Genomic DNA, 24,885 nt, shown 5'->3' on the forward strand with positions numbered 1-24,885 from the left:
GAATTAGTGAATTCTACGTTATCAGAAAAACATCCAACAAAAGTGTTTCATTTATTTTTACAGCAAATTGAAGCTCGTCAAAATAAAGACTTTACACACACAGTCTCATGTTCGTCTTAATGTCAGTGTCTAGAGGTCTATAGTGAAAAGTTCATGATGCTACAACCACAAAAAATATATATATTTTTTTAACTAAAACAACCTTAAGAAGATTGTTCAGAAGCTGTTATTTCCTTGATCATGATAATGCAATGTAAAAAATTTAAATGTAGAAATATAAAATGTATCAAAACATTGTTTGTACTGACCTGCTATTGAGATGCCTCAGTCTAAAGATTATATTCTTCAGATCAGAAAAGCTTAAGAAAAAATGCATTTATTTTGGTACCAGTCCTAGCATCATATTTAGGATGTAATACAAAAATTGAATTGCAGATGCCTCAAAATGACCAATAATCAAAATAATGATCATCTGTAAACTGCACAGCCTTGCTAATGACAACAAATTTACTAAAAGTGACAAGGCTCATACGACCTAATCAGGGTACAAGAGGGAAGGCAAGCACAAGACCACAACAAGAGAGTGGACATTTCAAACTAAAGCAGATCCTGCAGTGTTTCCACAATGGTGAAAAGCTTTATAACAAAAATTAAGTAATGTGGATTTTGGATTTTGCATCAAAACAGATTGGTTCTCATTTATCAAACAAGCATAAAACAGGTGTACTGCAGATATGGGTGTAAAAATTATTTTATGACAGGTTTCATGTGTGATTCACTGAGCTTTTCAATCACAGTGGATGAAAGGTTGGGTGTAGAAAAGTGCACTGGCCGAAAACAATCTTAATTTGAATGTCCTGCCAATAAATATTCTCAATTAAGATGCTGTGCCCCTGCATTTTACGGCATGAAGTCGCAGAATAGGGCCAAGAAGAAAATTTTGTTCTGAAGCAGAAACTGAAATCATCATCGCATGTGATAAGCAACAAGGTGGTTTTATTTTGCAGCTGGAAAAGTGGAAACAAAGGATGCAAGAAGGCAGCAGGAATCACTGCTGAGGTCAACGATGTTGGTATGAACCAACAAACTCCAGCTGACATTGGCAAGTCATTAGTAAATTTTACCATGTAAATAAACAAATAAAGAAATTAATTAAAAAAATGACTAATTTGAACGTCACCTCTGCAGTTGCTGTGCTTAACACGCAGACTGGAGGGAGAGCCAGACCCCAGCCTGAGACTTGAAAAAGCAGTTGCAAGCCAATAATGTGAACATTTGCATAGGAATGGCTTGTTTGAAGAGATTCAATCAGGTTTTAGAATACATCATAGCACAGAAAAAGCACTGATAAAAGTTACCAACCACATTTTAATGGACACAGACAATGGATTGACCTCCATACTTCTCATGTTGAATCTCAGTGCTGCTTTTGAAACCACAATATTCTATTACAAAGGCTGAAACATGAAGTTGGGATCAGAGGAGTCACACTATGCTGGTTTAAATCATGCAGATATCACTTTGGTCATGTCAAAAATGACTTCTCCCCTCACACGCTTAAGTTAAACATTGAGTTCCACAGGGTTCTCTCTTTTGACCAAAACTTTTCACCCTATATATGCTTCACTTAGGCAAAGTTATTTGGAGGCAAAGCATCAATATCCATTGCTAAACAAATGTTATTAGCTAATCTGTCTTCAGGCAAAACTGAAGTCATTGTACTCGCACTGTCCGTCATATAAAACAAGTTTCTAGGACAGCCTTCTTTCACCTACGCAATATTGCAAACATCAGAAACATCCTGTTTCAAGAGTATGTAGAAAAACTAGTGCATGTGCTTGTTACCTCTAGACTGGACTACTCTAATTCACTGCTATCAGGATGTCTCAACAATCCTTAGAAAGGCCTTCACTTATTTCAGAACTTGCTGCAGGAATATTAACAGGAACTGGAAAAACAGATCACATTTCTCCTGTGCTAGTTTCTCTTCATTGGCTCGCAGTAAGTCAGAATAGAATTTAAAATCCTTCTCCTAACGTACAAAAGCTCTGAATGACCAAACTCCATCATATCTCAGAGAGCTCATAGTTCCTTATGCTCCCAGGCAGTCACTTCGCTCCCTAGATGTAGATTTATCGGGAGGCAGATCTTTCAGTTATGCAGACTAAAACGCTTTGTAGGTAGGCAGAGAGGAGGGCCCCTGCTCTGATTGGATTCAGGAGCTTGTTCCAACATCGCAAAACCCTAGATAACCTTAACCCTAGACCAGCCTGGTTAAAACTCTTCTTGTTGATGGGAATGACGATGTCAGTCGACATGCCTTTGAGGAGCACAGTGGCAGAGAAGGAGTACAAGACTGATGACTGAATGATTGTGGTCAAGGAGATGGGGCAGACGTAGAGGTCACCCCTGTTTGAGTTTAGGGTGAGAAAAGAGTTTTAGAAACTGGACTACTCTTATGCACCTAGTCACACAGGGAGGGAAGCAAGCAACCATGTAAATCTGAGTATCAGTATCAAATTAACGCCTTAACACTAAAGGTTTTTATTGTCTTTCTAGAATTTATTTTAACTATAAAAAAGGGACATAAAATGTCCTGTGAGTAAGTATTTTTCCACAACAGTTAGAACCTTCAATATCCATCAGTTTACAGTATGTCAAAAGAGTATGTTAACTGCAACATCATGAGTGGAATTACCATAATGTCCCTATATTAGCTGTGAAGAGCAACTTCCCAGCTTTCATAAACCGCTGCTGACTCAGATAGACCAAACATTCATGTAAGTAGAAGTGGGGATGCAAATGTGCCACCAGTGGCATGCTCAGTGTACAAGGATTAAGGCTCAGGGTTCAAAGGAGGAGAAGGGAATTTTTACCTACTAAGAAGTCTAATGTACATGTGCTGCATAGCGTAGAAACACAACCAGTGCAACTTCAACCAATGAACATTATACAACATCCTGAAAGGCCAGAATAATGTGGTGTGAATAACTTGACAAAAAAAGCTCTGACAGGAAAAACATACTGGAACTTAATAAAAAAAAAAACAAAACAAAAAAAACAATTTTGAGCTGTATTTAGTACTTTTGTTTACATTAGTTGTCATAATCTTGTCAGTACCAAGTAATCCTCCAGCTCCTGGGAAGCTTGACAAAGGAAATATTTCTGTGATGTGTAACAACAACATTAAACAGCAGGTTTGGGTGTCAGTCCTCCAAAATAAAAGAAGGTGGGATCTACAGCTGCCAATCTGAAATTTGAAATCAACAATGGCACAAAGAGGAATCTTCTGGGAAAGAGGAGCGCAGACCAGACATTAGGACTGGTGAATGAAGCAGATGAAAGCGGCTTTGCAAATAATGAAATGTGGGACAGAGGATGAACAAAAGGAAAGGAAGGAAAAAGGAGGGATACAAATAGCAGAAACAACGATAGATATAAAAAAAAATGAAAAAAATGAATGAAATGAAAAATAGAAATGAAAGACATACCAGTGAAAAGGAGAAGAGGAGGAATAAGGGAGGGGTAGATAAAGTTTGAAGACACTAAAGACAAAGGAGGGAACAAAAACTAGCATAGGGAGCAAACCCAAAAATGAAGGTAATCAGGGATGAAAAATGAGGAAGGAGGGATGAAGGGAAAGAGGAGGGAACTGTGGAGAGATGGTTGAAGGGGCCTCCATCCCTAACAAAAGGCGTGGTTAGCGTCAGCATCTGCTGTACAACAACACCTCCTCCCTCCACTGTCAATCATGTCTTTTCTCTCCGGGTGATAAACGGCAGCATGACTTGGCCTCTTTAATGTGTCTGTGTGTGCGCGTGTGTGCGTGTCTGGGGAGTTGCTTGAAATAAAGCATGTGGATGGGCGCCAGAGGTGAGCAGACTGGACAACTACCACATCAGTGAGGCATTTAAAATAACATATTGAGATGAATTGAACATATTTTCAAATGATAAGAGTCTGCAGAGACAATTGGACTGCTTTGGAGGTCAGTGGGAAGATTCAGAGCAGTCGCTATGAGTTAATGACCCCCCGTTTCCAACTAAATTACTCAGTACACCCAGGTTTTTGTTTAGTTTTTTTGTTTTTTTTAGCATGCTTACTCAGGTAAAATATTCTTTCTGTTCTTACGGAAACACTGAGCGGCACAAAAAAAAAAAAAAAAAAAAAAAAAACACGTATAAAAGTGTTGGTGTTCCTGTGCAGAGCATTGATTTGATGTGCAAGTGATCAAGTTTTTAAAAAGTTATTGGCAACAAGTCTTTTCTCTGAGAGACATTACAGAGAAGGGGCAAACGTTCACCCAGGGAGCATAAGGGCATGGCGCACACACACACACACACACACACACACACACACACACACACTCTTCACAAAACTGTTGAAACTTGCACACTTCATCTGTGATTACACAATTTATTACCTCTGAGTGCACTGACTTAATTCGGATTTGAGGATAATTCTACACTGCACATTTCTTTTGCTATTTTATCTCCTCCTGTTAATTAGTCCAGGGTTTAAAGCAGGGTTTAAAGTCTTTTGGAAAGGTTGGTGACCAACCGCATTGAAAACTTCAGGGTTACATCATAATGTAGCACAATGACATACTGAAACATGGTCTCACTGCCTGATGACATGTTTACCAGAGTGGAAGCAAAATGTTTAACAAACCTTAGGGGTGACTGACCTTATCTTTGCAGCAGCTGTTGTTGACCAACATTCTGTATGTTGCTACAACTGCCTTCAATTTTCCTTCTGGTATTTTCCACAATTAATTAGCTGAGTAAAAGTGAAAGCAGACAACCTGCTTCCTATTTAGATGAGCTTGCAATTGCCCAATGTCATAGAATGTGTGTGCTTTCATGTGTGTTCCTGTGGGGAGAGATACGGAGCTAGATAAGCAACTAAAACGTTCGCCTGGACAGGGACGACAAGCAGTAGTGTGGACAGTGGACTTAATTTCTAAAACTGGGATATTTAAGCTACAGGATTCGTGTTCAGAGTTAGTTTTGGACATGACTGTTCAGAGAACACAAAGCACCCCGGGGATTGGAACATATTGAATTACAAGCAGTGAACTTTTCTTAGGAAAAACAAAAAAAAAAAAACAAAAAAAAAAAAAAAACAAAAAAGTGCCATTTTCACTTCAGTGAGTCCCTCCAGTTTCACTTTGGATACTTCACTCTGAAAGATTTATTCTATTATAATTTAAATGCCGGAAGACGAAGTTCTGGTCTCCCTTATCTATTCTTAGGTGTATGTGTATTTTTCACAAAGACAACACACACAGGGTTATTTTAAATGTTATTAAATCCGGGGTGGGGGGGCTGCTTTGCGTGTTGTGTTTCCTGGCGTTTCCTGGTTGCCATGGTATCTGACGCGCCTCAGTATTACACACACACAAATGCCGCCACTTTGCACACAAAGAGTCTGTAGCCAAACAAGTCCCAGAAGACTATACATCCATTCATCCATCAATCCAGCGCCCATCCCTCCACTCACCTTCTGCTTCTCTCAGAGGAAGAGCTGGGGGAGGGAGAGGAGGAAAAAAATGGCAGGGCATGGCTGACTGAGAGAAACTGGTCGAGAAAAGATACAAGAGGAAGAGCAATGGGGAGGAGGAGGATGGAGGTGGCAAGGAAAGAACAAGTTTAGAGGAGAATAAGACTCCACTTCCACTGAGGAGTGGAAGATGAAGGAGATGAAGGAGTTGAGCTTTTCCATGTCTCTCCCCAGAGGAATAGTAAACTTTTGCCCACGGTCTCTAAGCTCAGAGATGATATGGCCCTGGTCCCTGAGGTCCCTAATAGGTCTCTGAAGTCATGATTGGCCCTCATTGTTCTGAGAGAGCTGAGGGGAAATGTGCAGGGGAGCATTTACGTCAAATCGTTTATCGCCTATAAGTAAAATCAATACATGATGATATGATGATCATATCATGATGTCATGATCATTTGAGGTATTCATTGTCTGTTTCAGCATCCACCTAGCTGAGCCTTACTCTTAATGACAAAACAAACTGAAGTTGTTCAGGTTGTTCAGCAGTTCAGGTTTCATTCTCTCCAAAACCATCCATATTGATTTTATTGCTTAGGATCAATGTGGGGCTAGGCCAAATCCCAGCTGACATTAGGTGAGGGCCAGGTACACCCTGTGCCGGTCCTTAGTCCATCACAGGGCAGATATATAGAGAAGAACCACTCACTGAACCTGATAGTATTTTATCTGTGACCCTAACCCAACATACGGCAATGTCAGCTAAAGAGGTTGTGTTACAATGTCGAGCAGCACTTAAGCAATAACACGTGGGCTCACGGTAACTTGTAGAAGATATTGCTTTATATAGATCATAGGTAAACACACGCATTGAAAATGTTTAAACCGCAATGATGAGCCCAACAAACAAATTAGCCCAATTTTTATTCCCAGCATCATGTCCTTTTGACTAACCCAACTTAAACCTCATTCCCGTGAGTTTGGTGATTATTGTGTGTATATTGTGTGTGGTGGTGGGGCAAGTGGGAGAGATATTGCTTTTATATTGTGAAGCACTTTTACTTTTTTGTATGAAAGGTGTCATATAAATAAAGTTTGATTTGATATTGGTCCTCAAACTTGCATCCTACCTATCACCAGACTTTAATCCCAGACATCTGGCCAGTCACAGTGTTAAGTGAACCAGATAAACGTGCCATTTAATGTCAAAAGGAGGCTTCTGGCTCTCAGCAAACAGAGCATGATACCACCTTAAAACATCCATGGCGTGTGTGTGTGCTTGTGTGAAAGGTTATGGAGGACCAACACTGCCAAGATTAAAAATATGTATTAAAAATCTACTAACCCTTTTCAACTGAGCATGCCACCAGCAGCACATTGGCAAAAACACACTTCAAATTAACGCAAGTTTGCAAATGCTTGCTTTATCGGAGAAGTTCCAGTGGTTTCTGAAAGTTGAGAGGTTGTTCATTGTCTACTATCAATACACTTTTCACATAAACTGCCAGATATTGAAGTTTTGACTTTTAATTTTAACTAATACATTTTTATTTTTGTACAGTTACATTTTTCATGGATCATTTATACATGCCTTGCTCCAAACAACTGTTAAGTCATGCAATGCAGTTTTTTTAGGCAAGAATTTAGTTGTTTCTGCATAAAATTTGTAGTTGATTTATGATGTGTTATGAGATGTGAGGGCTCACTGGTGGACCAGCTATGGCAGGCAGTCAGTGGACAACCCTTTAATTTGAATTACATTTCTTCATGAATTTCTGCATGCATGAACACATGTAAATAGATAAACATTAAACAGCAGCTCATCCAATTTTATCTCAAACTGCCCGCTATGGATAAGTATAAATATGGTAAAGTGGTAAATCATGTCAGCAGTAACTATACCTGACTATGCCAGTTGGAGGTCACAAAGATTAATATGGAGTCCGTGTGTTATTCTGCAAAAACAATGTCGGACACTGTAGTTTTGTCTGGACCTGTGCCCAATCTGACCAGTGATGATTGGTTATGATTGTTTTGGATAATAGATAACTGGATGACTTCCTGGGGAAGACCTGGGCCTGATTAGGAGAGATGGCTTCCGTCCCACCGTGGAAGGGGCCACTCTCATATCTAGGAATCTGACTGAATTTACTAGACTGCACCTCAGTCACAGAGGTTGCATGCCCAGAACAGAATAAAAACTATGTCTATAGAAATTGCGTCTGTCCCTCGACCTCCTAATTTTAGTTGACATATTAAACCAAAAGTAAACAGAGGAGGAGCTAATAACAAAAACTTGTTTAAAATAAAAACCACCAATTCAGTTCTAAATGCTCAAAAATTTAAATGTGGAATATTAAATATTAGATCACTATCATCGAAATTGCTGTTAGTTAATGATCTGATCACTGATCATATTGTGAATTTATTCTGTATGACTGAAACTTGCTGCAGCAGAATGAGTATGTTAGTATAAATGGATCTACATTCTCCAATCATGTTAACTATCATATTTCTCACTAGGGATGCAGTGATTAACCTATTTTACTAACCGCACTTTAAAACGTCACGGTTAATTTAATCCCAAAAAACAGACTCTATGTTGGTACAATATTTTCAGCGCAACCTGCATGGAACAAAAACAAAGTTGCAACATAGGTGCAGCTGTGTCAAGGGGCATGGAGGCTCCACGAAATTAGTTAAACAATGGCATAAGGAACAAGCAGCGAAGCTTAGTCTCTACCGAAAAAAAAGTGAAGACGGCAGTGTGGGAGTATTTCGGATACAGCAAGAATGATCAGGGAGTCCTTCAAGACGATAGATCCACCCACTGCAAAACCTGCCAGAAATAAGTTGCGGCTAAAGGTTCAAACGCATCAAACTTGATGCAGCATTTGCAGGACCACCACCCAGCTTAACATGCCAAAGTAAAGGTAACAGGTAATAACTGAGTTAAATTACATTAGTGTTCAGTGTTTTATTTATTTTCAATGTTAGCGTTATCTATGTTTAAGAAAAGCAGCTATACTGTTTAAGACAAAAGCCAACTAGACATTTTTTTTCCCCACCTTGTTTGTTCTCTACTCAGGTCTAAAAGAATTATAGAAAGAATACACAAACTGAAAATACCAAATGATTTTGTGATATTTTTAATCAAAAGAGCCATGCAGACAGAGGTGCTGCAGCCTTTGATTCCATTTATATTTTTCAAAAGAAAAATACTGACAAATGTTTACAGAGCAGAGGTCACTTTTTAATTCCAAAGGCAGAGATAGACTTTATTTTGTTTTGTTTATTATTTTGTACTGCATAATTTTATTACTGATTTCTTACTTATTTCTGATGGCAATAAATAATATTATTTATTAATAAAAATAAAGGAAAATCTCTAAAGAATGCTCATGTGATTTTATGCATTAGTTCATGAGTATTGTTGTGAAATTAATTCATGCATAATAATTGTGAAACTGTGATTATTCCTCAGACTATAATCGTACAACCAAAATCTATTATCATTGCATCCCTATTCCTCACACCATAGGTTGAGGAGGATGGGTGGCTGCGATTTCAATCCAGCTAATTAAGCAACCCTAGACCAAAATCTGGCTATAGGCATCTTGAAAACCTTACCTTTAGTCTCTCCCATTCAAAGTTGAAAACTGAATAACTAGTTCTGCTAGTCGCAGTATATTTTCCACTTGGTCTTTACCATCGGAGTTCTTATCCGAATAGTACCCGCATCTAGATTATCAATGGGTGTAGCCCTCAAATTCATGCCTGAAAGCAAACCCCAAAATTGGAAAATTGGAAAGGCTGTCCAGTGATGCAAATGAATTCTACTTAGCCTGGAAATAAAGCTTTAAAACATATAAAAAAGCCAGAAGCTCTTACTATTTCGTGCTGATAGAAGAGAACAAGAACAAATCAAATGCAGCAGCTTCTCAATCAACTGTCACGCCTGCTCGGTATTTGGAATCTTTTTTAACTTGAAATCTCTCTGAGCTGGTTTCTGCAGTACCTGTACCTACTACACTACTTAAAGAGGTTTTTCCACTAATTAAACAGGTATATTCTGGATCTGACCACTGTGAGTTTATATCTTGGTTATGTACCACAGCCTTTCAAGATTGCTCTCCTCAAAAAAAAATTAAATTATTATCCAGATGTTTTGGCTAGTTACAGACCCTCCCTTTCTTCTCTACAAATCCTGAAAAAGCAGTTGCAAGCCAATTATGTGAACATCGCCATAAGAATGGCCTGTTAGAAGAGTTTCAGTCAAGCTTTAGAATAAATCATAGCATGGAGACAGCATTGCTAAAAGCTAACGACTATGTGCTAATGGCTTCAGACAATGGATTGGCCACCATACTTGTCTGAGTGTTATCTGACGTTACTGCAACGAGAGAGATAGAGATGGAGACACTGAGCAGACATACTCAGACTCAGCAGCACACTGTACCAACAGAATAAAACAAATCCATAACTTTGCCATTGGCTCATGCAACAATCAAACCAATCCACTCACATCTTCTAAATCAAAACCAATTGTCTTGATTCAAATAGCTTATTTGTTACACCCCCAATATTTTCCCATGATTATCTTAACATTCAGCATAATCGCGCGCATGCGCACACACACAAACTTTGTCCAGGAAGCAAGAATCTTTCGAGGAACCCTGTGTGTACCAATTGATGGACGTAAAACGTAAAAATTAAGTTCCCGCTCGGGTGTAGTACTTTTAGTTGTGATTACTTTGTTTTTTCGCAAGTCATAGGCCTGATTTGCATCATTTGCCCAGGGCTTCAGGCCATAGTCTGATTGAAACACTTGGCAGGAAGCTTTTAGTCACTCCTAGAGAATTACCAGGAACTAAAAATGTATAATGTGCCTAAACACACACATACAAATATAGATTTAAGTGTGTTCATACTCACCACTGTCAAACTCATCTGGAATCTGTTAAAGAGAAAAGAGAAACAAAGAAGAAAAAAAATAAAATAAAATCATTACACACAACAGACGACTGTTTACAAATCACACTGAAAGTTCATACGTCAGCAGCACATCAGGACCGCATCAGTGCACAGTCAAATGGCTGGAGAAACCTGAGTCGCAGCAATTTCACAACTAATAAACAGGAACATGGAAGTAAGAGAAAAGTGACTGAGAAGTAGAAATTAAGGAATGCCGAATTAAAAAAAAAAAACAAAAAAAACAGAAGAGTGAACAGAAAGAAAAGCGTCAGCTGGGAAGGAAGCTGAAAGAAGCCTGGAAGGATATGACCAGAAACATACAAAAGTTCAAGGATACCAGAGACAGCCTGGAGCAGTGTTGAAAGACTAAATGACTGAACAATGGTGAAGTAACAGTATGAAGGACTCAGTAGCTAGAGACTATTAACACCCAAGAGCAGTGAATGTATGTGACGGATTCAGTGATTAGGAACTGTGAACCCCCCTGAGCCTGGTTCTGCTCGAGGTTTCTGCCTCTTAAAGGAAGTTTTTCCTTGCCACTGTTGCCAAGTGCTTGCACATCGAGGGATCTGTTAGGTCTCTTTAAATTAAGTAATGGGTTAATTAAGAGTTTGGTCTAGACCTGCTCTATATGTAAAGTGCCTTGATGTAACTTTGTTATGATTTAGCGCGATACAAATAAATCTGAATTGAATTGATTTGAAGCACTATGACTGAAGGGCTCTGATGAGGAGGAACTCTGGTGAGGGGCTCCACCTGTTGATAAAACCGTAAATCACACTGACTGTGGCTGTTTCCAACACCTCATTAGTTCTCCTGCTCGACCAAGAAAACAATCCACATGGGAGAGAAAACCTCCCCTAGCCTCTAATGCATGACCTCCTCTCTACTGGTCAGATGATAAGGTCCATGTCTAAAATCTGAAATGTAACCATCACACAAAACCAGTACCACCTGTAACAAACAAGACTTTTCTACACTAGGTTCCAGGAATTTAAACTAGAGATCCATTTTTTTTTTTTTAATTCCAATCCAATTCCTGAAGTTGGATATCTGCTGATACTGATGCCCTGAGTATTTGTTTTTCTATGATTTTATCATTATTTTTGTTAGTTAGTTACACAACCTACTACAAACTGCATTGCAAACAAGATGCAAAAATGCATTTAATGCATGAAATCTAAATGTGTTCCAAAGGATTTTTTTTTACTGCAATTCCGTATGACTTTGTATAAACAGATGCAGGAGTTTAATTTTCAAATGCATTTTTTTAACAAAATTAAAAGCTTGAACCAATCAAGCGCACAGCAATGCATAATCAAATACAAGTAAGTAGATTTCTATACAAAAGTTCCAAAGTATAAGAGAATTTCAGTGATGTGCCCTCAGTGGTTCGCCAACTAATGGTGTAGCTCTCTGCCTATACCTCTAACTTAGAATTCCTGGAGAAAAAAAGAAATTATGGTGTTATACCTGAAAGCCACCCACTTTTGCCTTTCCTCAGTTTGACTAATATTTGCTATCATTGTGCATTTTATAAAGCTTCCAATTCCAATATTATAATGTGAGCACATGAGGACAAAAGCAAACAGTGTTGGCACCCAATAATGATATTGGATCACTCCCATTTTTGATTTAATTCGTCTGAAGAATCACAAACCACAGCTAGTGGTAACAGGAACACAATGAACAGGGGGATCGTCAGTCATAACTCAAACCCACTACACAAGTGTTGTAACGTTTGATAACCTATGCTGTAGCTGATTTCCCTCTGTCGTCCTGTTGCCTATCTGCGAATTATTGTCTGAAATAAAAAGGCATAAAAAGACCAGAATATAGATAAAACAAAGCCACAACACATCAGGCCTACAGCAGTTTTTTGGCCAGTGAAAAAAGTTTGACCCTCTGTTAGAGGGCAGCTCTTTCGCGTCCAATTTCAATTCTAAAGCTCTTTTTCCACTGGTCAAAAAAGTATTTTTTTCTAATTGTAAAGGCTATAGGCAGCAGTCACACCCCTTTCAAATGACAACTTCTCATCTCTCATAGGCTCCTAGTCCTTAATAGGGGTAACGACCTGGTGATGCTGCTTGCAGTTTAGACAGCAGCTAGCAGCTCAGGGTGGTCCGTGACTGTGTCTCTGTAAATACATAGGATGACACTACTTCTTTCAATTGCAGGTGTCCTCAAACAAAGCCAAACTTCTACATTGGACTTTAATTTAATGTTTATGCGGGAGGTGCAGTACATATTAATGAACACTTCTATCCAGGAACAGATCATAAATTTGTATTTATGATCGATTGTACCCAAAGCAGCACAAACACATATGACATGGCAGGTACTGCCGACATAGTCCAGTAAAACACAACATTCATACAACATACAGAACATTCTACATATGATAAGAAATACACAAACATGCTGTGTCTATGAGTTTAAGGCACATATCCATGTTTCACAATACTTCCGTAAATTGTAATAATTTGGGTTCAGAGAATTTTCACTGTCCCAAACTTATTTCATAATTGCCTGATGAGATTAATTTGAGCTAACCACAATCGTTTAACTAATCATTAAAATTTGTTTCAATTCATTTGTATAAAACCTGTTGAATGAAACTAACAGAAATGTCAATCATTTTTCAATCAATATTCTCGTTGTTGTTTGAGTTTTGACTGCTGCTCATTTAATGACATCTTCTCATTGCAACCCCTTCTTCTACTATGGTTTACTGGCACATGAAGACAATTAGCGCCCCACATTGTTTATCTAGAATGGCTTCATTTCTAATATTCAATGGCCACAATTCAATGAGCATATATTGACATTAGCATCATGAATTAAATTTTAAGTGTAGATATTATACTATAATAGCAGCGTGAATTTATGAGACATTTAAATTGCTAAACGCAATTATTTGTAAGGCAAAGCAAACCCAACAATATTGGGGTAGCTTGTAATTTTTAAAAACAAAAACATTAGCTGACAGAATTAAGGCGCAAACAATGACTTGGTGCACTACAATTGCATTTTTTTTGCCAATTTTACTGCCCCCCCCCCCCCCCCAAAAAAAAGGGCCACATAGAAATGACACAAATTGCACGGTTTTTGAGAAACGCTCAAAATAAAGCATTTGGGATAGCAACAAGCACAGAAGAAAAAAAAAAAAAAAAAAAAAAAAAAAAAACTAGATCCTGGAGGACCTGGCAGATGTTAACATACAGTGGTGATGTGGGACAGAGTTCAGCTGCTTCTTGTTGTTCTGAGCTGTTATATTGTGTGGGTCAGTGTGGACTGAGGTGTGAAAGTGGTCGTTAAACCCTTATCGACACCTATGACTGCAGGACTGTAGCCTGGGAGAGCAGGAAGGAACCAGGTTCCCACACAAAAAACACTGTTAATTACTACAAATGAACTCAAATACAAGGCAGACAAATACCACTTCAACTGAAACACCAACAAAAATAAAATGTTTCAGAAGCAGAAAACACATATTTCACAGAAAAGGGCAACTGCCCCACTGCAAATATTATATACATTTCAAAACTCTTAGCTCTGAAGATCAAATGTTGAATGCCCATTTTTTCAGCTAATCAATGGTGCCACCCAAAGGAGTCAGGAGGAAATGTAGCAGAAAACTCCATGTGAGGGAAACACAGGGAATTTTTTTCCCCATACAGGCAATTTTTATGTCTTTAAGCCAGTCAATGAGAACAAAGTAGGATTTATGAGTCATGATTATAGTGTGAGTGGTCTCTTCAGCATGTCAGTTTCAGTTGGGGTAAAAATAAAAAAACAAACTATGAAAATAGGTGCTGTTCATGACAGTCATGAACAGCACCTTCCAGCCACTTTTTTTTTTTAGACAGCAGATAACATTAGGGCAAAAAAAAAAAAAAAAAAGAAACAGGCTTTAAACTGTGCACAACACTCTTTGGCAAGAGCTACAAGTGATCCAGCTTGGCCTGGTGATCCAGGTCTTAGTTATTTTACTTGGCTTCTAAACTATTTTTATTCAAATGTATACATTTTATTATGCATTTTTCTTGCCTAACTTCATTATCATTCTGACAGCCACTATTTTTTTTGTCCTATTGCACATGCAGCTGCAACAATTTGCTGAGAAAATAAATGTATGATGAAGAGTCCTTATTTCCCACACAGCTTGACACGAGACAAAGTTAATGAGAGGGGTGTTGTCCTTTGAAGAATCTCTTTGACAGCTTTTTTTTTTTTTTTTTTTTTTTTTTAAGAAGGGGGGGTCAAGTGGGAGAAGTGTGTCTCAACTTTGAAGTGCCTACACAGGATGCAGCCAAGGAGTTTATAATGTGTGATAGTGGGAAGGAGGTGGTCTTTACAATACAGCACACTCCTCATTCCACCATGCTCTGAATTTAAGAAGCTGATGTCACAGCAAAGAAAATTCCTAATTTTCACAGTGGTCAACCAATGGCAGCAACTAAACAGCAGCTTCATGTACCTGCTGTCAAAAGGTAAATGAATTGCCCTTCATGTGCATGAGTGGCTGCTTTGAAATGCAACCACTGCAGCAGCACTGAGACTGTAGAAATGAATAATTCAGGAAATAATGAAAATAAGGGTGTTGCCTTTGTTGATCTGTTGAAGAAACTGTGTGTTAGCTTTAAATCTATTAAATTAATAATTCCGAAAGAAAAAAAAGTTTTTAAAATGCTGCTCTCTGAAAAGGTGAAGAATCACTTTTGGTTAATGACAGTCAAATGGTCTTCTCTCTTTAGGCACTGCATCATGCATTACAAATGGGTCAGATGCTGAATCTGTGGTTCGCATAATGCAGTTGCAGCCAGGTAGTTCACTCTTACCTATTTTTTTTATTCATTTAAACCTCATTTTAACTCGTAGCTAAGTGAAGTTTCCCTCATTTACAGCGACAACGATTGTACGTACAGAGAAAATCAAGAATAAGGAGAATTTAAAATACATTGCAAGTTGATAGACGGCAGTCAGCTATTAAATGTAAGAATTCTAGTAAAGAGGGATGAGACTCCAAACTCAGGGAGTGCTGGACAAAATTCCAGGAAATCTGAGCATAAAATTTAAATATTGGTTAACAATGTTCAGAAAAGACATGAGATACCTTAAAAACTGTAAATCGCCAAATCAAATGGAGTGAGATCCAGAAAGCCATAAGTAAGAGGTACAAGATTTACAAAGGTTTCTTGCCAGTAAGAGTCTTTTAAATAAACAAATACCAGTATTTGTTATGTCTGTCAGATAGTTAACATTAAAGATTCAAATGGGCGCTAAAATCCTGTCACTAGGGATGTAATTACATGAAAATGTCATGGTTTTTGTGATCAAAAATATCATGGTTGCCAGTATTATTAAAATGCGCATAAAAGGTTAAAATCTACTGGAAAAATCCATAGACACATTTCAATAAGTTTTATTTTGAACCAGTAAGTAAAATTAGCAGCACTAAGCACTTTGCATTAAAAAAAAAAAAAAAGACTCAATGATATTCCTATAAGTAAATATACAAATGTGCATGTAGACGACACTCTTTGGCCCCAAAAAGGAAGGAACATTCAGCAAAATAGAATAAGTACAATAGCAAGTGGCATTACATTGTGTAAAAATGGGAATATGTGGTCATAAACAAACACACACACACACCAATAGAGATGCTTTTTCAGGGCCAATCACTGATTATCATTGGTTACAGGTTGGTGGGGGGATGGGAATCCTCCATTTAAACGCTGGTATACTGTCTAGCAATGAGGTTGATGGTAATGTTGTTGATGACTTCCACCACAAAGAATTTCACTGTCATCTACATTTCGCACAGAAAGTTTGTTGTCTTTTTCAGATATTGTGGAAAACGATATCTGATTGTTGCCTCACAGTGAGGTGGTTGTGGTTTCAATTCCCAGGCCTGATGCCTTTCTGTGTCGAGTTTTCATGATCACCACATGCCAGCGTGGGTTTCCTCCGTTTACACCTGTTTCTTCCCACAGCCTAAATACGTGCATGACTAAGTTACCTGCCCATAAGTCTAAGTATAACCATGAGTGGTTGATCGTTTCTGTGTGTTGGCCCTGTGATGGACTGCTGACCTGTCCAGGGGGTACTCTGCCCTTGCCCAGTGTGAGCTGGGATTGGCTGTGATCCCCTGTAACCCAGAAATGGATAAATGGTAGCAGATGAATGAGCTGATGAACTGCGAGACTGGAGAACTTGACAGAGAATTGTTGCCAACTTATTTTGAGTCTGTCCCATTTTGAAAGGGCTGTCTGCCTGGGCTGAGAATGAGAGTCTCGGTCCCCTGGATCAAAAACTGTTGTGGGCACAAGAATCAAAATTGTGACATTTTATAACATTGTTCAACAAATTATTTAATTAATTTGGAGAGATAAGGAGATAAGTATAAGTGGCACAAGACAGTTACACTTCACTTGCACATGCTTGCATCTGCTAAAAACAATGAAAATCAAAACTGCAAACTTAAAACTTTTGGTGTCCAAAGAAATTATGCTTATGTAAAAAGATTCTGAAATAAGACCATAAGGTCATGAATATCATGAGGTGGATGACAGTTTGGCCTGCTGGTAATCAAACGTCACTGTCTTAAGTCTTGTTCCCATAACATTTGACTGTTTTTAATCTGGGCAGCAAACCCATGGGACGGAGACTCTTATTCTCAGGTGTCAGGTACCAATAACACCATGATGGATGACAAAACTGAAGGACTGGGAGGTTGTTTGAGTACTCCAGTGAAAGGTATATCTGATTTCTCAGCCTTTTGCTGTAGGAGGTTAAATAACAACAATAAATGCAATTTCCTAAGGATCACTCCACTTTCCGCTCAGCTTCAAAGGCAAGGACAAAAGCTACCAAGCAGGAAGCCATCCCAGCACGTTTGACTCTTGGGTGCTGATAAAATGATCTTGAAGTGAGAAAAGTGTGCCCTTTGAAGTCACTCATCTTCCCAGGCCATCACCTCCAGCAGATCCTGCCTGCAGGCTTAGAGCTGGCCTCACACGGCCACCAACAGTGTCAGTTTTTTCTTTTTGCCTATTGTATAGTCGTGAACAGAGCATGCTGACAAGCTGACAGGCTTGCATGGGTTTCCTCTACGTATTTCAGTTTCCCCCCACCATCCAAAAAAAAAAAAAAAAAAAAAGCATGTTTAGGTTAACTGGTGACTCAAAATATGGTGTGAGTGGTGGTTTGTTTTTGTCTGTCTCTGTGTGTTGTCCCTGTGATGGACTGGACCTGTTCAGGGTGTACTCCGCCCTTGCCCAGTATGAGATGGGATTTGCTTCAGGACCCCGCACGACCCGTAAACAGATAAGCGGTAGAAGATGAATGAATATTCTTGGAAGACCTGGCATTTTATTTATTTCGTTTCGTTATTCTCTGTGCAATTTGATGGTGGGGTGGTGCAGTAGTCCAGGAAGGTGCAACATAAGGCCTGTTTTTTCCCCTCTTTTCTTTCACATCTCATGATTGTGTAGACAACACTAGTGTTATGCCCATTGTATATGTTAGTTGTATGTAAAATGTAGATTTATGCACCTGCATGTCACTGTTGTTCAAAACACATTTCCCCTTAGGGATAAATAAAAATAAAATAATAACAACAAAATTTACCCTTATTCTTAATATGGGTGTGAACTTGCGTACTTAAGAGTTGTCAGCGTGCCCTTTGATGTTGTCACAGCTCAGACAATCCTAATGTCTCAGCTAGCAGTCAAGTGTGCCCTCTCCTTATTATGTTCCAGTCACGAAACAAAAGGAGGTGCTGTAGGTGACATAAGTGTGCTACAAGTGTGGTCCCTTCCTTTCTCACACAAATGCCTTTTCTTGTCACTTTCAGGAAAAGTGGCAGTTTTAATGGAAGGTTCCCAGACAGGCACACGTTGCACAGAGATGTGAAGTGTGCCCTGCAGCATCCTACAGAGCAGGAAGTGGATCTCCCTCACCACGCATCAAAATGAAGTAACTAAAAGACAAAGCTAACACCAGCGTGCAAAAACCCATGCCAGCTTGACTTGGTCAGATAACACCCCATTTCAACTTAATCAGATGAGTAAATGTGCCTTTATTGTGTGGACACAAGCTTTCCAACCATTCTCAGCTAAAAGCATTTGCACAGTCAGGTACTACTGGTAGAGTGTGTGGGATCACACCTTGAGGAATTGTGTGTTAGTTACAAACTTACTGTGTTTCCTTGCTCGTCCACTGAATTGGTGCCTGCAAGGAATATAAAAATAAGCATTCATTTAGTATGTCAAGGAAAACATCTAAAAAAGGTGAAACAAAGAGAACATTGTGTTTTCAACACAAGCATTTTCCTTGCACCAAAACTCACTGAAGACTGTTTTCAATGAGATTACAAAACACATTTACCGAATATGTAGACGATGCCAACTGCCCCGCCCAGCCCCATGAATCCCGCCAACCGTAGCACCATCTTCTTAGCATAGGCAGTGTTCTCCTTCTGCTTCTTGTCATCTGTCTGTTCTCCTTCCCTCTCCCCCTCCTTTCCTTCAGGAAGAGACTGTCTCTGAAGAAAGAAAGAAAGAAAGAAATTAAAAAAACTAAACAAACCTCATTCAAGGTTCAATTTAACCTTCAATGAAGTCAATAAAACAGATGTGTGCACTGCAGGATTGGCATGTGGTCATGAATTGAAAGCTTGAACACCCAAGCTAACATATTTTAACTTCATATTTTTTATTTCTGACTTTGAAGACATACAAGGAGGTGCATATCAGTAAGAGTAAGCATATTTATCAACTTAAAACATGCAATGCATCTCTTCCCCAGTGTGGGGGGATTTATTTAAGGGATGTACGTTTTGACAAACAAAAAGCCATATTACAATTGCATTGGCAATTTCAATTTCATTTTCATTGCAGAAAAAAAAAAAAAGAAAAAAAAGTTATGAACCATCTTATACTAAACAAACATGTTCATTTTACATCTGGAGAATATGATTCGAAGGCAGCAATTATGTTTTTGGTTGATAGCGGAGCTCTGGTTTACTCATATTCAAATGTTTTTCGTTTTTTCTAACAGCCCAATTTTCACAAAATAAATCAAGAAAAACAACAGAAGGTGGTCATCAGTAAAGTCACTGGTTTTATATTTCTAGATTTTATCCAATTTAGTACATGTGTGCATGAGTGTAAAGTGCAAGATGAACATTTGATGCCAGAAATCAATCAATCACAGGATGGGGGGGACAGGGACAATAACTGAGGAAGGATAGCTCATTTATACTACTGAGGAAGCACCTGGCCAAGGTGTTTCAGCTACTGCCGTCAGAGGACTCCACCTACATATCCAACACAGGCAAAAAAAAAAAAAAAAAAAAAAAAAAAAAAGAAGAAGAAAATGGCCTATGAAGACTCAAAAACATAAAACTGTATAACTACAAGCTGAGGATCTAGGGACTGCCACATCCACCTTCTCAACAGCAGGGTCCTAACAGGATCCCCAGCATCCAAACACAATTTATAACCAAAATAGCCTATGCTTGCATTTAATATTTCCCCCAAAATGATGTGGCACTCAACCACCTTGAAATTCAGTAAGCTAGCCAACTTTCTTGTTGAACCAACAGTTCTCTTAAGGGAATGTGACCGGCTTCAACGTTCCAGCATCCATTTTTTCACTTGAGGAGCCCCTGGTCAAGGCACCCGTCACCACACTGTTGGATCCCTTCACATAATGGGCAACCAAGTAGTATGACTGCCCACCACTCTGCTGATGTAGGTCATGGTCATTCTGGCAAACCCATGTTTTGCAAGATCGATCATGAGCCTCATCTTGGCCAAACAGGTGAACAGTTCTGAACATGCTCAAAGTTAGCCTCCCAAGAGTCTGATTGGACATGTCCTTTTGCATCATGATCTAAGAGTTACATTTACATCACTGCTCATCAGAACTGGGGCTGAAAAATACTCTACTTTAGAGTCATCTGACCCAAAGTGAATTCAGATCATACTGTTTAGGTGAATTTTTGTCCCCTGTTATATGGAAAAGACAACATTGGAAAAGGGTGGCTGTGTATCAACCAGGGATAGGATGCTATGGACTCAAATCTATCAGTATACACAGCATCTGTTGGCTCTCACAGTTTTAATCTATGTATCATCCGTGTATCATCTCAAACAGTAAAGCAAATTCACGTGGCAGTTTTAAGTCACCATTTAAGACAGGTATCCTCATTATTTTTTTTCACAAGAGCCACATTAGCAAAGCAAAGTCAAGGGGAGAGCCACACAGTTTTTGCTTGGAACACTTGACGTCTGACTGCTCATCCCCTCTCCGGTATCTTCATGTTGATTTTCGTTTGCTGCTTCCTCAGACTCTTTATCCTCACTATTCGTTACAACGCTGTGTATCTGTCCGCCCGGTTTTTTCCCTGTTTTTAATTAAAAATCGCTCAATTTTGCGCCCGCATCTCACGCTGGCTAGTAGAGCTACAGTAACGTCACCAAGTGTGACGGTGTCGTAATCAATGCCGTAAACGCGCTGCTTTGCCAAGCTTGACAGCAAAGGAGAGGTATACTGCAAATATTTGTAGTGCAGTGTTCACTGAATATTTATGTAGGAAATTTGGAAGAAAAAAAAAGAATATTGGCTGGGTTACCATATTGTTATAGGCTACCACACGAGCCACCAAGCTCGACGAGCCGCGCAATAAGTATCTCTGATTTAAGAGGATCCATGCATGTTGAAAATAACTGTCAGTAAGATTATTATGAAAAAGGGGGCTCAGTTAATGCATGAAACAAAAGAAGTTTCAGCGATATATATATTCTGATTATCCATATCAGTCAGTAGCACCTGATGTCCAGTTTTAATGCAGTCTGTTGGGGCAGCAGCATCTCAGACAACAATACAAAGAGACGAGAAAAGCTGGGTCTCTGATTGAAAGGAGTCTGGAGTCTCATTTCTTTTATCATACATTATAAAGCACCCGCTCCACATCATTCAGGCAGGACAGACGAGCAGATCCAGCCATCTAGTCTGTGAGAGACTATTTTCTCATGGGGCCACATCAGTTAAAATTAACATCTAATAATAGGTATATTAACACGATTTTTAGTAGTATATCGGAATAGAACGCCAGTAGTAATGATAGTGTGAGTTTTTCCAGCACTGTTTAAGGAAAATAATTTAACTTAAAATATAGTGCCACTGAACTAACTGATCTGTAGTAGGCTACACACACACACTGTGCGTGTGTGTGTGGCCTACGACTACGGGAGAAGGCTGAACGGGGGGAGCAGAGGGAGGGGACGGATGTCTGTTCTAACCTTCAAACTACACAAACCTTGGGAGTCATCGCCATTTATCTCACAGTCCGTACAGATAACATGTCCACACACAGCTGCTTCAATGTGTGTGTTGGGGATCCGCAACATTACAGCCGTGAACTGAAGCCCCTGATGTCAGTCACGTTTTAACTTCGGTTTAAAATGCCTGACTATTACAACACCCTGAAATTAATGGAAATCTATGAGTTGGGAAACTGAACCAACTGGGTTCGGAAAGTTACTGTCACACTTAGTTTTTTTCCCCTTGAGCCATCACAGACTGAGAAGCCAGCAATCCCTTAAAAAAACCGCCTGCTAACATTAGCCCGCTAACCGGCTCGCTGGCTAATCCCATGCTCATTCATTCAGTGTACTGCGAGAACAAGAGAGCGGAGCAGAAGAAATCCTGGCGGTTCTCAAAAGTTGACATTTATCTCCAAAAAGCCTACACACCACAAACATTCAACTGCCGCTGGCGTCTCTCGTATGTCCGCTTAATATTTGGATGTAAGCTAGCTTTCAGCGTCCCAAAGGTTTGAAATGTCAGAGAAGTGGTTCCAAAATTTCAAATACATGGGCAGCTGAGTAGGCCGGGGTTTCACGTTCGAACTCACACACAGCAATACCCGCTCCCCTTGTCAAAATCGCAGTCCGCTGAGTTCAGAATCGAGTGCACCTACAGTCTTCTCCTCACCTGGACCTGCTGCTGCTGTTGGAGTTTCTCCTGGAGGATAGCCTGAGCCAGTCCGCCCGTCGCGCTCCCCGTTCCGGCTGTCGGCTTATCCACGGAGAGTGTCCGAATGATGTCCACCGCGGCGGTGGAAGACGAACCACTCCTCAGCCTCAGGAGGCCCCGGCTCGCTCGCACACACATGGGTAACACAGACGTAGCCGACATCTTGGATAGCATAGCTAGCTGCCGGCGAACGTGTGTGAAGGGAGTCTAAAGGGCAAAAGCATTCGATTGGCTCGTGCTTATTTGAGTGACAGGCCGGGAGGTGCAGTCACAGAAGAGACAGGCCACGTGTAGCAGGAGGAAGGCGGGCCATATAGTTTTCTGTCGAATCAAAGGCTTGAGTGAGTCTGACCTTCGATTGTGTCGTAGCCGTCATGACGGTTGATGGAAAATGCCCAAAGTGTGGTCTCTTATGACACCTTTATCAAAGACATGTTCAAACAAAACCATCGTCAGACATAAACATAAAAAATATATATTAATAAATTCATTGTACATTGTAGTTATTCATTGTAATAACTGAATATGTTATTTTACATAAGAATCTTTATAATCAAATATATAACAATGAGTTTCAAAGGTATGTCAGGCATGTAAAATAAACAATGTACAAATAATATGCATTCTCCACCAATTTGTTTTTTTATACACAATAATATCACAACTTATTTAACAATGGCAGCATAGTGGTTAACGCTGTTGCCTGCCTAGAGCCTTTTTGTACAGAGTTTGCGTCTTCTCATTTTATAAAGAGTTTGGTCTAGACCTGCTCTATGTGTAAAGTGCCCTGATGTAACTTTGTTATAATTTGGCACTATATAAATAAATCTGATTTCATTTGATTTGATTCCATCTCTCCATGGCTGCGTGGGGCTCCTCCCACCATCCAAGGGCTAATTGTGTTTGGGTTAATTGGTGACTCTAAATTGTCCGCAGGTCTGAGTGTAAGTGGTGTTTTGTCTCTGTATGTTGGCCCTGTGATGGACTGGTGACCTGTCCAGGGTGACTCCGCCTTCGTCCAGTGTGAGCTGGGATTGGCTCCAGCACCCCCAAGACCTAAAAACTGATAAGTGGATGAAAATGAATGAATGAACTTTCCAATAATGGCATTGTGGTTATTGTTGTTGCCCCACACAAAGAAGGTTGTGGGTTCAGTCCCAGGCCTGGGGTCTTTCTGTGAGTTTGCATGTTCTCCCCGTGTTTGAGTGGGTTTCCTCCCACCATGCAACGACATGCATGTTTACGTTGATTGGTGACTCTAAATTGTCTGTAGGTCTGAGTGTGAGTGGTTGTTGGTCTCTGTCTGTCTTTCTGTGTTGGCCCTGTGATGGACTGGTGACGCCGCCCTCGACTACTGTGAGCTGGGATCGGCCCCAGCAGCCCTGTGATCTGGAAATGGATAAGTGGTAGAAGATGAAAGAATGAACTTTCCAATGTTTAATAGTTGGAACTTTTGAAAACACTGTGCAATGGCAACAACACTGAAGACGAAAAAAAAAAAAAAAAAAAAAAAAAAAATTCTGGTCTACCTGAAAGTTAATTGAAACATTTCCAAACTAAACATTCAAACACTATCAGGTTTTCAGTTTGGAATTTGACAGAATACAAAGGTAGGGGAGGTGCCTATGAACCAGTCTTACATTTCTTTTAGTTTCATTTTCATGCCAGTGTTTTCTAATGCCACTAGAAAGGTCTCTGGTTCATTAGACTCAAATGATATTCCACGGTTTAATCAATCAGTTAATTAAGAGACAGACTAAAATCACACAAGGCCACTTGTATTTACAAACAATTCAAACTTGATTAGCCTGCTGTTTAATTCATGATTGAGGATGCAGTTTGCCACCATGATGACACCTCTTCTCATCAGACTGGCTAGACCAGTTCAAAGTCTGATTAAGCTGCTGGAACGTGACTGCTGCCTCCAAACTGATGTGTCATGAAGGAGATCAGCAGGGTCTTTTCTACTGAAGTCCTTAAAGAGGAATGGAGCTGACCTTTTTCTAGGTGAATGTGTTTAAGACACTACCTGACCTGCCAAAATGAGGACCACTGAAAGGAATAATTGAAGTAAATATAATTCTCCTAATCACATTCTCTAATGTCTTCTTCCTACTGTTGGTAAACTAAGAACTCTAATAACTTACTTTTACTTTTCGTGAGTAAAGATGAAATAATTAAAGAAATCTTTAAAATAGAGGTGTCCAAATCCAGTCATGGAGGGCCACTGTCCTGCATGTTTTAGATGTTTCCTGGTCCAACATACCTGATTGAAATGATCAGCTCGTGATCAAGCTCTGCTGAAGTCTGATCAGGAGCCACTCATTTGAACCAGGTGTGTTGGAGCAGGAAACATTTAAAATATTC

At 39.5% G+C, this 24,885-nt stretch overlaps 1 protein-coding gene across 4 annotated transcripts in view; it reads right to left on the reverse strand.

The window, feature by feature from the left end:
• Positions 1-22,704, reverse strand: part of timm50 (translocase of inner mitochondrial membrane 50 homolog (S. cerevisiae)) — a 38,125-nt gene extending 15,421 nt beyond the window's left edge. For 2 of the 4 annotated variants that reach the window (XM_029518244.1, XM_029518243.1), the window contains exons 1-4: positions 22,477-22,704; positions 18,862-19,018; positions 18,674-18,705; positions 10,432-10,453 (exon numbers count right to left, since the gene is read on the reverse strand). In XM_029518244.1, coding sequence (XP_029374104.1) covers positions 10,432-10,453; positions 18,674-18,705; positions 18,862-19,018; positions 22,477-22,692 — 427 coding nt within the window. In that variant the 5' untranslated portion in view covers positions 22,693-22,704. Of the gene's footprint in view, positions 1-10,431; positions 10,454-18,673; positions 18,706-18,861; positions 19,019-19,751; positions 19,793-20,212; positions 20,224-20,743; positions 20,916-22,476 lie in introns of those variants that run through there. The other 2 variants (XM_029518246.1, XM_029518247.1) reach the window with 2 other exon arrangements.
• Between the last annotated feature and the right edge of the window lie 2,181 nt (positions 22,705-24,885).

The sequence above is a fragment of the Echeneis naucrates genome, chromosome 13, assembly GCF_900963305.1.
Source record: "Echeneis naucrates chromosome 13, fEcheNa1.1, whole genome shotgun sequence".
In the NCBI taxonomy this organism is placed as follows: domain Eukaryota; kingdom Metazoa; phylum Chordata; class Actinopteri; order Carangiformes; family Echeneidae; genus Echeneis; species Echeneis naucrates.